The following is a 12,743-nucleotide window of genomic DNA, read 5'->3' as shown; positions in this document are numbered from 1 at the left end:
AAAGAGTGTTACAGGAAAATGATCCTCCAGTGTCAGCACTTGAGAGAATGATTGCACTACAGGTAAAAAAGACACCAGGAAGAATGGCAGAATCATGCAATTAGGAATTTCCAATTATTTCATGTTCCCCAAGAAAATATGTGGGCAATAATCATGTTTTCATAATTGCTTCAGAAATGACCTATTTCTCATATGCCTTTAGACAGAAGTAATAATTTTCATCCAACTTCATGTGCAGTCACATAAAGCTACTTAAAAAAAAAACAAACAAACTTGCTTACTTCATCCCATTCTAAAAGGTAACTGTGGATTTTAGAACCATTATCACAAGATGCCTGCAATAGGAAAAGAAGAAAATTAGAGCTCTAACTAGTTACAAGACCACTTAAGGAAAAAAAAGCATGTATGGGACAAATCAGTGAAGGGCAAATGATGCTCCCCTAGTTCAGTCTCCATTCAATGAATGCTTGTATCATGGTTTTAGTTTTGTTCTGTAATTTAGACCTTGAAAAAGTATTCTGGCAGCAGTGTAAAATGCTACAGATTTTTTCTAACCAGCTAGACTGCAAGCGTCATTAAATTTGTCTTTCCAGACCACTTAATTTGCTTTGCACACATAGGCTGAATTGATTCCACAGTATGGCAGGAGACTGGAACTCAAAGCAGCCCCTCCCATGACAGCTCAGTAACTTTATCTACAAAGGCTCCTTACTTCTCTGGTAATCTCTCTTTTCACTGAAGTTCATATTTAACTCTTTATGCATACTGTACTGTTCAGTCATGGAACTGCAATTGAAACCAGTAAGTTTGATAAAAAAATTTCCATTTCAATGAACATTTACTGACAAACCTGAAATAATTTTAAAGCTTTTAAAACAATTCATACCTTCCACTGCAGAGTAAGAGAATTTTTGGTCCGATTAGTTATCCTGGGCAGATTTGGAGTATCAGGTTCACAACTTATTGTTGTAAAACTCTCTGCTTCTGAAGGGCTCCCCTTTACACAGTTGCATTCTACTTGGACTCTAAAGTGAAAAACAGCCAATGACATGTTGCTTCAAAATCTGTACATACAATTTTCAAAGAAAATTGAGTATTCAGAACTAAGTTTACTACCTTGCTATCTCATTATTAAAATATCACTGTTAGAAATAAGTAACTGGTGGGAACACCTTGGCCAACAGAAGCAATGCAAAAGAATGCATCCTTTACTTTGGATGTACATAATCATCATCAGTCAGCTATAACCTCACAATTACATTTGAAATATGCCCGTTACTTGTTGTACTTTGGTTGGGAAATAATGGTAACATCTAGACATTAACTGGTATTATTAATAATTCTTCTGCAAGTGCTTTCATCAAATGAGCATGATGAAATGGTTCATACATTTTCAGAGTACCTTCCTACACTCCTTCAAGACTATACTGAGTCTGATCACTCCGTCCTTTCCTTTAGGAAGGGTATGAATTAACTCTTCCTGTACTTCAGAATAGTGAATTCTTGCTTCTGTCTCAAAGAGAAATTGCTTATTTTTCTAATAGGTTTTCTCCAAAATTAAATGCAGGATTATTATCTGGCTTCCCCATGTGTTCTCCCTCCCACCCCATATCTACTATGTAGCTGTGCCTCATCTCCTTGCTTGGAGATGTACATCACATTCTTTTGACTTACCTGTTCCTTTGAAAGAAAACAAACAAACAAAACCAAACCAAATCCCCCTACACTTTCCTCTGATCACTGGTATGTCCTCATATGTTCTTGTTGCATGAACAGCCAAGTCACAGGAAATTTGGATTTGTAGATTTTATGAACAGGGAGAGGGAGACATTTGAACAGTGATTAGTGCAGCACACAGTTCTTTGTGCTTGCATCCAATTACAAATATTTAATTTGTGACTTATCTTCATAGTTCAGTCTTCTTGGTCTTCCTTGATATTGAGCAGTGTTCACACTGACAGAATTCTGTTTAACTCCTAGTTCAGCAAGAGCTTACATGGCTAAGTCATCTACTACCACACATTCTCTACAACAACCAGAATTAAGCAAGAAAGAATCTGAATGTAATCTGATAAAAAAGGACTTAGATAGGAAAAAAAAATCATTGGCTCTAAACCTTATGCTCCACGTATTTTCAGCTTTAACATTGTTGGGCAAAGTGCATAAACGCTACTAAAATAGGAACAAAACCACAGGGAAACACTTGCATATTAAGAGCTTTGACTCAATTTATCGTCCTTCTCCTGAATCCATGCTGCAGGCCATAAAGTGGCCCAAATTAAATGAGGTGTGTGATGAAGAACAGATCAAATCCCCTTTGCTTCCTGTTTGGCAACCTGGAAAATAGCCTGAAAACAGCAGTAGGAGGTACAGACCTTCTCACCCCAAGGACCAGGTATGTAGCCCTACCACTTCAGCAAATGCTAATCAAGAGACATACACTCACATAGAAAGAAGCACAAGGTTTCTGACTCTGTTCCTTACTCAAACCATACTCACACTTCCATTCCTTGTGCCTCCTACTGGCTGCCTCTAAACTGGTTCCCTGGTCAGTACACAGGAATCTTGGCATTCTCTACACAGTCAAGAGAGGCAAATTCCTCACATGCTGCATATTCAGCCACTTCTAAAGTTGCACTCTCCACTGGCAACTACTTTTTGAAAAGGGGTAATTTTAAGGTGGTCATCCTTTCTGCCCTCACGATGTTATGTATTTATACACTGTTGTATTCATACTTTTTTTGGTTTTTTAAACCAAGAAATAAGAAAATCCTCCAAGATTTAAAAAAAAAGAAGGGAAGAACACCTAACTACATCTTTCCAATCCTATGCTATTTCCTCAGCAGGATGTTGTGAAGCTGCAAATTTCAGCTAGTAGGGTAGAATTACATTGAGCCAGGGGCTTACTAAATATAGTAATGCATAAGGGCTCAGATTCACTGGTCTGCTGGAGCAAAGTGAAAGCAACATGACCTTTGGGTGGCCAGCAGTGAGCATGTTCCTGTACAAGTACATCCCTCTGCTGCTTCTGGGAAACCTGAGGAAGAAAGGAGCACCTGTGCCTGGCTCAAAGGACAGAATGTCACTGTTCTGGCATGACGTGAGAAGTAAAGAGCATGGATGCTGGATGAAGGGGGAACAATCTTGTGTTTTCCAAAATGGATTGATTGGTCAGCTAAGCCAAAAATGTTGATTTGTGACTCAAAGAAGGGTGAGATACGGGTACAGAGTCTCTTAAGACTGATGAAAATACACAGATACAATGAAACTTTTAAAAACATTTCCACTGAATTCAATGAATAGAGAAGGAGATACTCACTTTGCATGGTAATCAGTTGCTGGCCTGAGATCATTTACAGTAACTTTATTTTCTTCTCCACTGGAAAGAGATATTATTTGATTTAAGAGACTGCTTCAGAATCCCATACATTTATAAAAAGACATAGATCACCTAACCCATTCACCTAACACTCTTAAGAAATATATTTGCTAAGTTTGTTTCTGTGCTTCTGTTGCTAAATATAGTAAAATGAAAAGGCATTTATCTTTGAATTTTAGGGGCTTATAGAATCATTAAGGTTGGAAGGGACCCAAAGATCATAAAGTTCCAACCCCCCTGCCAGGAGCAGCACTCCAGGTGTGGCCTCACCAGAGCAGAGTAGAGGGGCAGAATCCCCTCCCTGCCCCTGCTGGCCACACTTCTTTTGATGCAGCCCAGGATGCAGTTGCTCTCTGGGCTCCAGCACACACTGTGGGCTCATGTTGAGCTTCTCATCTACTACCACCACATTTCTGTTGTTTTGCCCTGGTGGTTTTGTATTTGTGGTTTGGTTTTTTGTTATTGTTTGGGTTTTTGGGGTTTTTTTTCTGTTTGTTGTTTGCTTGTTTTCTGAAGAATTATTTTTTTCTTTACTCAGTGAGATCAGCTGCATGTACATACATATATTTTGTTACACAAAAAATATCTATCATGGTACTGGGGCCTTTAGAAGCTGAATTTGGCCTTAGACAAATGACTATCTAAAACTGCCAATGACTGTTGTATCTACTTGTTAGAGCCCAATAAACAGAAAAGGCACAACAGTGGTTTCTATTAGTCTCCTTTTACTGACATCAGCTTATGTTAGCAAAGCTCATTTCCTTTCCTCTAGCTTCCAGGGCAGGGATATCCAACTTGTGACTCATGAATTGCTCCTGTGAAATCCATGGAAGGCAACTTAAGATAAACTAGCTAAATACAAAGATTTATAGTTATAAGAAAGCTCTGCAACCTTAATGGTAAGTTTTAATGTTCTGTCTCTCCAAGTTGCAAAAAAATGGTTGAAAACCATAGTGTTAGGAATTAAACAATGGAAGAGTTTTGCTTGTTTTGCTGCTGCTAGAACTGGGTGAATCTACTTACTTTATTTCATATTGTAAGACTGTCACCTCCCGAGGGCATTTTCAGGGAAGGAAGGGATAACCTTAGGGAGCAGAAGCACGTGCTCAAGTAAATAACTACAAATACAATTTGTATTTCTCACTACTTGTATACCTCGCTGCTTGAGCATCCACTGTTCTCAGTGTAGCTGGTTGAAATACAGCTAAGTGGTATTAAAATGTGCTGCCAGTATCTGAGAACAAAGTCTTTAAATTCTAATTGATAGCCGAGATTTCTGTAATACAATAGAACCAATTCTATTGAAAAGACATAGCTTATTTCAAAAGAGAAGTTACAAAAAACCACTAAATATTTCTATCTCCAGAAAACTTGAAAGATTTTTTATGAGGTTTGAAGCCACATAATTTAATGCAGCAACAATTAACTAAAAATAATCAATACCTACATGTATACAGTTTTGTACTTTCCATCTTTTCCGGTACTTGAAATCATCACTTCATAAGTATAAACCTCTGGTGGGTCGTTCTTGTCAGTGTCTTCTCCAGTATCACTGGATGGAGGGGACCACATAAGCAGTGCTGTTCTTGCCTGAATGTCTGATACCTGCAGAAACACAACTTTTGAGACCTCTGCCATTCAAATGCTGTTGTATATAAATGCTGTTTGGCCATGAAGAACCAAATAAAAGAGAAGAAAACAAAACATCATAAGCACATTAGAGTATTTATACCCATATAATATCTACTAATTAGTTTTTACAGCTGAAATCAAGCTGGGAATGTAAGAAATGTAATCAGAAAATGGCAATCCTAGGCCATAGGGCTGACTGCAAAGAAACTTTTAAGTAATGCATGCCACCTAGTGGGCTACATCAAATTGAACAGTCTGTGAAGCAGAAGAAACGGCAAGCACGTATCGACATGTGAAATCAGTGATTTCATTAAATGACAACCTTTCAGGCCTTTTTTCTTTAGCATTATGATTTTTTTTTAATACCTTCATGCCAACTCAGTTTGCATACGAGAGATATAGAAGCTTAGGAATTTCTCAAGAATGACCTACACTACTGCAACAGGCACATACAAAAACTTTGCTTTGGCCATTGTATTATGACTGTGACAAGTAGACTCTCCCATTAAATTAGAACCTATTTTGCTAACTACCCCAGCATTATTTTCTTTATCAGGATATTAATAGGAATAGAACTACCTGAGGCTCTAACCTAGTACTCTGTTAGTGGACAAAATATTAGAACATATCTTGTAATGAATGCATTTGAGCTCAGGTACTTGAGAATGAAGACATGCTGCAAAGGTCTATGTACATATATATACACACATACATCTCACTCTTTCCATATAAGGGCAACATCTTAAAGAATTCCTGTGGTGGTGCTTGCCTGCACAGCCCACCTTTTGCTCTTTCCATATAAGGGCAAAATATTAAAGAATTCCTGTGGTGGTGCTTGCCTGCACAGCCCACCTTTTGTAGAAAGCCAGGATAACAGTTGGTGTCATAGGAATATGAGCATTAAGAGTGGGTGTCAATTCAACACCTCCACCTGTCTGAGAAGCCAACAGACTCATTGTGCTAAAGGTGGCTACCCTTGGGTGGATTAAATGGTAATCAGGGAATCACAGAGAGACTTCTGAAATGAAAAAGGAAGCAGCTCTGGAAATAAAAAAGCAACATGAAAATTCCTAGCAGGGATAAAAGATGCTAGAACAGAGCAATGATGAAACATGGCCTGACAGTATGAGAAACTGCCCTGCCACCATTGCTGCCTCCCCACCCAGGCCTGATGGATGCTGTGAGGACCTTCCCCCAGCTGGTGTGACAGCAGTTTGGGGTGCAGCAGTCAGGGATCCACAGCTCAGGTGAGTGCATGGCAGGGAGCTTTCTCAATGGCCTGTGGATTAGCAGATTGCAGGGAACAACAGATTTTTGGGAATAACACAGCTACATGCAAAGCTGAAGCACCCACACCTCCCAAAGGAGAGATGCAGTTAGGGGCACTCACACTCCAAAGAGTGGGTGCTGCCTGAAACCCATAATGCTGCGAGGGGCTGGGGATGCTCACACTTCTGTAGGTGAGTCCACAGGTGCATGCATGTGATGACAATTTTTTAGGATCTGTTCTAGAAGGAAGTCTAAAAAATTGTGGTTATTATTACTATTGTACATCTGCTATTGTGGTTTCTGTGTTGCACCCACCTATTATTTCCAATCATTTTGTAAAAGAATTGAAAGCACATTTCGTTATATGAAATTACTAGTTTAACAATATGACTGTAATATATACCTATTGGGGGAATAATTGCTTTTGAAAATCTACTACCAGAGTATCAGAATCAAAATGCTGTCTTCACAACTGGTGTTCTTAAATTGCTATAATCAACTGAACTAAAATCCTGAATGGGTCAACTTCAAGAATGAAGCAGAGAGGAGACTTACTGATAACAGACAAACAGAAAGGAGGAAAAAGTCAAACCAGATGAGCCTTAATGTCTTGGAAATAATATCATTAAGCCCTTTTATGCTAACAGGACTGTGTATCTTATCCTGAAAGGGATCAAATGCTACTAAGACTACCCACTGAAGTTCTCTGAAACACAATGCTAAGTTTGTAAGAGAAATTCTACCATAATCTTGATGTGGTCCCAAACTACACTAATCACAACCACCTCAGTACAATTCTAACATTTCTGGAAGTCTTTAGAGCTGTGGGAAGCATTTGGGATGGTAAAAATTCCCCCTCAAACAATTTTAATCCCTCCTTCCTTTGTTGCAGAAGGTGGCAGCGGATACTGAAGGTAAGAAGTGTAAATTCCTGAAGGACCTACTATGCTCCAGGACTAGTAGGTCCACTGTAAGATGATCTGTCCCCATGCTTAGCTACCTTAACAGTTGACATTTTTACCTAATGTCCAGGCAATATCTCACTTACTACCAGCTAAGCTTAGTAGCCCTAGCCACCATGGAGCTGAATGTTAGATTCTTCCTTCCTTTCTGCAGTTGTTATGTATTTGAAGGCTGTTAGCATATGTGTCTTGCCTCACTTACCCAAATCTCTCATCATTCTCACTGTTCTCTTGATCTCCTGCTGTTATCTTAAGTCTTTGCCTGCACGTGACACCTGAAACTTTAGTAATGCCAAACTGCCTTATACACTCGACGAACTATGTTTCTCTTCATAGTCTATCTTTTACACCAGAGAAATAATGCAGTTGGTATGAGTCAAAGGTGGCATTACATCTCACTGGAACATTAAAAGGTTAGAGGTTTCAACTGTTAAGTACAGACAGAGCAGAAGAGTGGGAGGGAGATCAAAGACAACATCACAGACTACAGAGTAACACAACTCACAGAACTTTGACTCGTAAAATTAAACCTAGAGTGTTAGTGGAAACCATTATATACCAACAAGTGTAAACAGAAGAGGGTGAAATATTCTTTAAGTCTCTGACAGGATGAAAAATTGTTATCCTGAGTTACTCCCCCAAGGCAGTATTTGTTGGTCAACTCACATAAACCTTCCATAAGTCTTCTAAAACAACAGATGACAACTGTTAACACAGTAACTGTAACACAATGAAGCAATATTATGTACCAAGCTAAAAAAGAGACATGGGTTGTTCTGGTTGATTTACTTTGTGTAAACAGGGTATGTGACTAAAGAATATTCTGAAGAGCTGAAGCTTTACTGTGGCCAATTTGACAACAGTGTAAAAGCAACAGTCAGTAAAACTGAACATGACCAGCAATGCAAAGTGAAGAGTATTCACAGAAGCTGGGAATTAAGGAAATCCTTATAGTACATAAAAAGCTGTAATGTATAAAAACTAGGTAAACTCCCTATACACTTGCATGCATATCCATATGAGGAAAAGGAAATAATATGTTAGCGAATAAGCCACAATTGACCAGAACTTAAAGGAGAAGTTAGAAGAGTCAGTGGAACAAAAGCAGGTAACAGGATTAAAGACAGAAGGATGATAAAAAAAAAAAAAAAAAAGAGCTATCAGGAAATCTGTAAGTAAGGCACTGCTCTATTATCAGTGGACATAGAAGTTCAAACAGTAAAATGTAATGGAGGAAAAAAAGAAGCAGTTAACAGTTACATCCATCCTGCATTTGCAATGAGGCAGAAATCCATATCCATTTTATGAAACCCTGTGGCTGCACTAGAAAATTTACAACCTGCAGCAGTCATGGGGCCAAGTAGATGGTGCCCAGTAAAACTGAGCAGTCTGCAATAAACCAGGCAGTCAGGCTGGAATACTTGCTCCTCGTCAGTGACACACACTCACACTATCCCAAGGCATAGCAAGAAGCCAAGCCTAAATAAGCCCTGCTAAGGAGCACTGAAGAGACAACTACTACTGGAACAAGTGTTAAGAGGCAGGTACCCAAGAGCCTGAGAGAAGATGCTCAAAGGCAGAAGGACAGAACAAGAGGTACAACACTTAATTCTCTGGCAGGGATAAATATTGGAAATACTTTCCAACCCTGTCACTCACACATGAAGCCCCCTGACGCTGCTACCTTCTTTTTTTCTGCAATGGGTGGGGGACTGTGTGGTCCCCAAAAATATAGCTCCTATGTGAGGGGTCAGTAATCAAGACAAAAAGAGAGGCAGGAGAGGCAGCAGGTCTGGGACTGAGTAACATCAAGGTTTTTCTTCACTCTATATCGTGTTATTGCCCAAGTTCTGGAGTTTGTCAGTAAACTCACTCAGAGGTGTAGGAGTATTTTCAACTGCTCTCAGTTGCTAAAAAAATTAAAATATCGCAGCTGCAAAGCACTGACAAAAGAGAATCAGAGAATGTAATTTAAGTCCATTTCAACTCATTTATAAAACATTTGGCACTGCTTTTCAGATTCAGCTTCCAGTGAAGACAGTGATTCTGAAAGGTGAGTGTAGGTCCAGCTATATTCTTCCTCAGAAGACTATTAATAAGGGTCAGAAGCAAAGTATGAAAAGATTAAGAAATGCTAAAAGGAAGATTTCCTGTAAAAGACTTTTCTCTATTGTATATATGAACCATGGCAGTCTTACATTACATTGGTATATACTATTCCACCACAAAACTACAGCTTCACACGATCCAAGAATGTAACAGAAAGTACTAATAGCTTTACTAAGAAGCAATATTAAGATGCAATATTGTCCTTTATCTTTGATGTTCAGTAATATTCCAACATTTGACTTTTTGAACACTAGCCAGAGCTCTGTTAAGAAAATGAATTACTGAAGTTGCAGAAATTCCTGTCAGTTCTGAAGCCTCTCAGTCTCTCACTCTAAACACCCCAGGCAGCTCAGAGTTGGCAGTGCAGCCACTGATAACACCCCACACTTCGATGGCAACCTGTATGCCCTGACCATTGCAGAGGACTGAGCATGCATTGTCTAGAAAACTGGACCCTGTACCTCTAGCCATGATAGAAAGGATCATCCACATTCTCATGAAGTTAAGAAGGGCATAACAAGCACTCATGATTTGAGGGCTGCTGAGAACGCTGTTGTCCAGTATGCCCAGTGACAGAACTCTCTTCCAGTAAGGTAACCTTGCAGCAAAATTTATTTCTGCATCCATTTTGATGCTGTGTGTGGCTAAACTAGGTACATGCTCCCTTTTTGGGACAGATTATCAGACCTGGAGCCAAAAGCACTCAAAGACACCAGTCCCTTTAGTTTCACAGCCCTGATCCAATCCCAAGGCAGGTATGTTTTGTACAGTGAATGGCAGGGACCATACAGAAAGAACAGCATATTGCTGTGTTAAAAAAACCCACAAACAAACCAAACCAAACAAGCAATTCTAATCTTGAACACAACCATGAGTATGAAATCTTTCCTGCTTCACTTTGAGAATGGAACATGATTCTTCTAACAGTGTATTTTGATGCATATTTTCCTAGAATATATGTATATATACATATACTATTTCTATTTTTATATATATTTTCAAATAGATGTATTTTGAAATAGCAAATGACTTCCTTGAAGTCTTTTTAGCATGATCCTACAGCAAGCCTGGAGCCTTTAGATCCACTGCACAAGTCTCTACTGCTTGATCTAACACAGTGATAGTAAGAGGTGTTTGTTACCATCTGTGGATGAGATGCATAGTTGGGCAGTGAAACAACAGGCAGCAAAACAAAACCTCTGCTGGTAGGATTTTGCAGGTACATGCTTTCAGAAGAAAGATGAAATATGGGAAAGCTGGATCACATTCCAGGTCCTGGATAAAAATCAGTGCTATCAGATGTAGACTTACATTAACTTCTTACAGCAATGACCCCTTCTGACCCTTGTTTCAGCTTCTTGACGTGTGGTCCTAATCAACATTTCTTCATTCCAGTCTGCACACCTTGTTTACTCCACCCTAGACTTTAGCCTTTTAGTCTCTCAATAATGTCCTGGTATCCTCATCTCACCAGTCTTTATCTTTCTCAGGCAATTTCAGTCTCTTTTTAATACTGCCTGCTATCCTCACCTCTCTCAGTCTTACTAACAAGACATTGAGACTCCCATCACCTTTTTGTTATCTATCTCCTTGCAAAAGTAACAAACAGAAAAGTCACTTTCTCTCCATCTTGTTCTTCTAGCAGTTCACACCTACTATTCTGTTTGTTCCTGATCTCATGTTCTCATCTTAAGACTCCTCATCTGTTTAAGGATCCCTCAAGTCTTGGTTGTCTTTCAGACCTGTTCTTCTTGTCAGACCTGTTTCTTCTCCTCTCAATTCCTTTCTCCCACACATCTTAATCTGCCTTAGTGCTCTCTCTGAAGTTCCAGTGCCTTCTCCAAAGATTATTTTTCTTGTCCCCCCACTAGTTCCAATCACCAAGGTCACTCAGTGAAGTGCCACTGAATTTGACTGTCACAGCTGCTATCTACACCACTGTAACAGCTAGGATCAGCCAGCTCCTCTCCAGTTCTTCACCTTAGCACTCTCAACCCCTTTTTATACTATTTGATCAGACAGCTTCCATCTCCATGCTGCTTAGTGACACGGGGCACTGAAGACACATTAACTCATTCTCATGCTTGGATACAGCAGGATGCCAAGCATTCAGGACATTCTGTAATTGCAATCCCTGCTCAGTCCTTGGAGCACCACAGAATCAGAGTGGCTGAGGCTAGAAGGGACCCCTGGAGAAAATCTGATCCAACCCCCTTGCTCAAGCAGGGTCACCTAAAGCCAGCTGCCCAGAATCATGTCTGGATAGCTTTTCAGTATTTCCAAAGAGGGAGTGCCTCTTTGCACTCACCCTACTGATATCCACATACATTGATAAGATTCCCTCCCTGCCCTGAGTCTTCTCTTCAGAAGGCTAAATAGTCCAAGCTCCCTTGGACTCTCCTCATCAGGCTGTAAAGCAACATAGGAGAGAAGAATCAAGATTGAGGCCCTAAAACTGGGGCCAGGTTGTCTGGGAGGTGAAGGAGAGAATGCACATAGCTGATGAATGGCAACGTTGGAAGTCTGATGATCATTCTATGTGACACTTTTTCCTTCTTCACCTTTTCTCTGTACGCTCTTCTTTCCAGATAATTTTTCTCTCCTTTATTAGTTATGTGAAATCTGTGTGTGTATGAGCTTTTGCATATGTGTGGTGTGAGAAGCTGGGCAGCAACAAAGGATGAAAAGCAGGGCGCCTGATTACGGAGGAAATAGCTGACTGGGCAAACCCATGGCAAGCTCCTCCTGGAGTTGCAGCTGCATAGACTCGCAGTTTACAATAGGGACCTTACACTGTTGTTACTCAAGCAAGCTGGTAGACTGAGAATTGTGGTGAAGATTTTTGGAAAACATATCAATCCTCACAGAAACGTGAGGACCAGGGAAGGACCAGATGATAAGAGAAAAGTACACAGGCCTATTTGAAACTGCAAGAAACTGCTTAGTTTGGCAACAGTGCTTTAAATAGAGAGGTTATGAAATACAGTTTTACAACCTGAAACAGAATTGGTAGATTCTCAAGCAGTTAAGTCAGAAGCTCACTGCTGACAGTCACCTCCTTGGTGAATTTTATGTCTCTCTTCCCTGCAGGTGCCAGAGATTCTTCAAGATAAATCTGTAATACCTTTTCTTCACTTTTCAAAAAAGATGTTCCAAAATCTTTTTTTTTTGGCAAGTTTTCTGAAATCTCACCAAGTATCTCTCATGCCTAGAGATACCTGGTGCATAAAATTGTTTCCTGAACAGTTAAAACTAAACAATGTTACAAGAATCAAGAAAAGATTTTACAGCAAGAGATTATGTTAAGCATCACATTATATTAAGCATCATCATTATGTTACTGGCAACATTACATGCTCTTTCCATATATATATATATATATATATATATAT

General features: G+C 39.5%; 1 protein-coding gene across 1 annotated transcript in view; it reads right to left on the bottom strand.

Annotated features, from left to right (window-relative positions):
- FNDC3A (fibronectin type III domain containing 3A) overlaps nucleotides 1-12,743 on the bottom strand; it is a 95,199-nt gene that overhangs the window by 27,476 nt on the left and 54,980 nt on the right. Inside the window, exons 7-10 of the mRNA XM_009999068.1 lie at nucleotides 4,827-4,984; nucleotides 3,320-3,379; nucleotides 887-1,025; nucleotides 282-335 (exon numbers count right to left, since the gene is read on the bottom strand). Of these exons, the coding sequence (XP_009997370.1) occupies nucleotides 282-335; nucleotides 887-1,025; nucleotides 3,320-3,379; nucleotides 4,827-4,984 (411 nt within the window). The remainder of the gene's footprint in view (nucleotides 1-281; nucleotides 336-886; nucleotides 1,026-3,319; nucleotides 3,380-4,826; nucleotides 4,985-12,743) is intronic.

Source organism: Chaetura pelagica, unplaced genomic scaffold (genome assembly GCF_000747805.2).
Source record: "Chaetura pelagica isolate M959 unplaced genomic scaffold, ChaPel_1.0 scaffold226, whole genome shotgun sequence".
Lineage (NCBI taxonomy): Eukaryota > Metazoa > Chordata > Aves > Apodiformes > Apodidae > Chaetura > Chaetura pelagica.
This window is presented reverse-complemented; position numbering and strand designations above follow the sequence as displayed.